General features: G+C 41.1%; 1 protein-coding gene across 1 annotated transcript in view; it reads right to left on the bottom strand.

The window, feature by feature from the left end:
• The window catches only part of LOC119575021 (coiled-coil domain-containing protein 151-like), a 7,621-nt gene extending 4,621 nt beyond the window's left edge, over nt 1-3,000 (bottom strand). Inside the window, exons 1-4 of the mRNA XM_037922344.1 lie at nt 2,845-3,000; nt 1,798-1,893; nt 797-982; nt 234-349 (exon numbers count right to left, since the gene is read on the bottom strand). Of these exons, the coding sequence (XP_037778272.1) occupies nt 234-349; nt 797-898 (218 nt within the window). The 5' untranslated portion in view covers nt 899-982; nt 1,798-1,893; nt 2,845-3,000. The remainder of the gene's footprint in view (nt 1-233; nt 350-796; nt 983-1,797; nt 1,894-2,844) is intronic.
• Between the last annotated feature and the right edge of the window lie 433 nt (nt 3,001-3,433).

Raw genomic sequence — 3,433 nt, forward strand, 5'->3', positions numbered from 1 at the left:
CCCCCACCTTACTACCGTTCTCTTTCCTCCTCCTCTCATCACTTATGCTGTTTCCCACCCCATCACCTGTGCTCCTCTCACCCCATTACCCGTTCTCTTTTCTCCTCCTCTTCCTCCTCTCATCACTTGTGCTGTTCCCTAACCCATTACCTGTTCCCTTTCCCTTTTCCCTATCACCTGTGCTCCTCCCACCCCTCCTCTTCCTCCTCTCACCACTTGTTCCTCCTGATTACCTAAATTCGAAGAGCCTCTTTTCGCGTTCTCTCTTGGTCTCGTAAGCGCTTTCCTCCTCCTCGTGCAAGCGCGTTCTCAGGCAGTCTCGTGTTTTCTCTGCTTTCTTTCTGCTGTCCTGTGCTCAGGGAGAAAGGAAATCGTGTTTTTTTTCATTGTATTTTTGTTGTCTATCTTTTTCTCTAAGATCTGATACTCTATGAGGTCATGTTGCATTTTCGTTAAGGGGGAACTACTGCATCTTTCAATGGCCTGTGTCTGTCCATCTATCTATTTAGTTATTTCTTTTGCTTTCAAGGTTCACGGTACTATATACAGTACGTGGTGGAAGTGCATAAACCTATTTTGGTTTCTCTGTTTTATGTATCTATCAGTCCATCGAGCTGTATCTATCTATAAATCTCTATCTCTTAGATAGTCAATCAGTCTACCAATCAGTTTCAATCAGTCAATCAATCTATCTATCTATCTATCTATCTATCTATCTATCTGTCTCTACATATATATTTCTGTCAACTTCTGTCTTTATATATATACATATGCATGTTGATATATGGCTTCTCACCCTCAAGTTCTTCAAGGAATCCTTCTCCTCGGCGAGTCTGGCGTGCAGCGTGTCTAGGGTCGTCCTGTAGGAGGCTGCCTCCCCTTTGAGCGCCGTCACCATGGCTCCGTACCGCCGTTTCACACTCTCCGCCTCCGTCACACTCACGCCCACTCGCTCCTGCTCGTTCTCCAGCGCGATCAGATCCTGTAGTGGGCGTGGGAGGGAGGGAGGAGGGCGGGGGGTGAGAGGGCGGCTTTAAGAGGCGGAATAAAGGTTTGGTGGGAAAGGAGCGATCCTCAGTTCCTTTCGGTTTGTTGTTTTGTTATTTTTTTGCTGTTTGTTCTTTGGTTTGTTGTTAGTTCGTAACTTATTCATGTTTTTCATGCTGCATGTGTTAGTATATCGGTTTGTTTATTAATATTGTCATGCGTGTATAATAGTGTATGTCTGCGTTTCACCGCCTATGCAGTAATAAATACACACACACACACACACACACACACACACACACACACACACACACACACACACACACACACACACACACACACACACACACACACACACACACATATATATATATATATATATATATATATATATATATATATATATATATATATATATATATATATATATATATTTATATATTTATACCTGCATATGGGTAAACAGGCAGTTAGGTAGTCGAGTATTTAGGTAGTAAAAGGCCAGAATAAAGGTGGAAAAGCAAGTATATCGAAGGGAACCCAAAGGTGATGTTGCAGGTAAGGTTCTGAAGATGAAACAACAGGTAAGGAGGACGAAGTTAAGGGTGAATACTTAGAGTGACGTTATGGGCGAGAGTGTCTGGGTATCGTTAAAGAGTGACGATAAAAAGAGTGAAAAAAATTAAAACCTTTTCGGTGAAAGTATGAAGATCTAAGATGAATCGAAACGAAAGCATAAAAAGGCGATAATAAAGTGCTCATCAAAATACATTTAATTTTGATGATTAATGAATATAAGTTTTGACCGACCTGTTGTAACTGCTGAATCGTGCGGTGCTCTTCCTGTACCCTGTCTGAAGACGATTCTCCCAGCTGTTGCTTTAGGGAGTTTAGCCGATTTTCACGCTAAAAAAAAGAGTGTTGAGGCATTATAAGGGTGGATGGGTATGGGACATATTTGCAAAAAAAAAGATAATGATAATAATTAAAAATTCCATGGGTTTGATAATGAAAAAAGAATGATTGTGAAAATGAGCTGAGATGGTGTGGGCAAAAATATGAGTAACGATAAGGGTGATAAAGATTAGATGTTGTATGAGATGAAAATATGAAAAATAATGGTGATAGTGAAAAAAAAAACATTGCATGGGTCATGACATAAAAATAATAATGGTGACAAAAAATGAAATTTCAAGGACCAGAACATGAAAGATAATGGTGAAAAAAAAAATTGCGCTGGTCTGAATATAACGAAAATGAAAATGATGATAAAGAATAGAAATTGCAAGAGGAAGGACATAAAAATAATAATGGCGACAAAAATTAGACAGTGCACTGATAGGAGCATGAAAAATAATAATGTAGATAAAGATAAGCAATTGCATAGGTAAGAATATATAAAAAAATAATAGTGGTGATAAAGATTAGAAAGAACACGGGTCTGAAAATATGAAAAAAAGGATAACTGTTCACCCGCATCCTACCACTACTGCTCACCCGCATCCTACCACTACTGTTCACCCGCATCCTACCTCTACTGTTCACCCGCATCCTACCACTACTGCTCACCCGCATCCTACCACTACTGCTCACCCGCATCCTACCACTACTGCTCACCCGCATCCTACCTCTACTGTTCACCCGCATCCTACCTCTACTGCTCACCCGCATCCTACCACTACTGCTCACCCGCATCCTACCTCTACTGTTCACCCGCATCCTATCACTACTGCTCACCCGCATCCTACCACTACTGCTCACCCGCATCCTACCTCTACTGCTCACCCGCATCCTACCACTACTGCTCACCCGCTTCCTACCTCTACTGCTCACCCGCATCCTACCACCACTGCTCACCTGCTTCCGAGAATGCTGCAGGAAGTTGAGCCTTTTGACGAGGTCGTGCAGCTTGTACTCGGAGGCTCTGATGGCGCCCTCCGCTTTCTTCACCTTGATGGGGGCGCTGATGGCACGGCGCCGCTGCTGGAGGACTCTCTCGACGCTCCGCTCGCTGCCCTGGGGAGTCGAGGAGCGTCAGAAATCAGACTGTGCGAGAGGTGGGTTAAGGATGCGATGCCCTGGAGCTGCGGCAGGATGGTCAGATTTTCATAACTAATCAGTAATCATATATATATATATATATATATATATATATATATATATATATATATATATATATATATATATATATATATATATATATATATATATATATATATGTATATATGTATATATATATATATATATATATATATATATATATATATATATATATATATATATATATATATATATATGTATATATATACAAATGTGTGTGTGTATGTGTGTGTGCGTGCGCGTATGTACGTGTATGCTCCTGTGTGTGTGTGTGTGTGTGTGTGTGTGTGTGTGTGTGTGTGTGTGTGTGTGTGTGTGTGTGTGTGTGTGTGTGTGCGTGTGCATG

This window comes from Penaeus monodon, chromosome 7 (genome assembly GCF_015228065.2).
Source record: "Penaeus monodon isolate SGIC_2016 chromosome 7, NSTDA_Pmon_1, whole genome shotgun sequence".
Taxonomy (NCBI): domain Eukaryota; kingdom Metazoa; phylum Arthropoda; class Malacostraca; order Decapoda; family Penaeidae; genus Penaeus; species Penaeus monodon.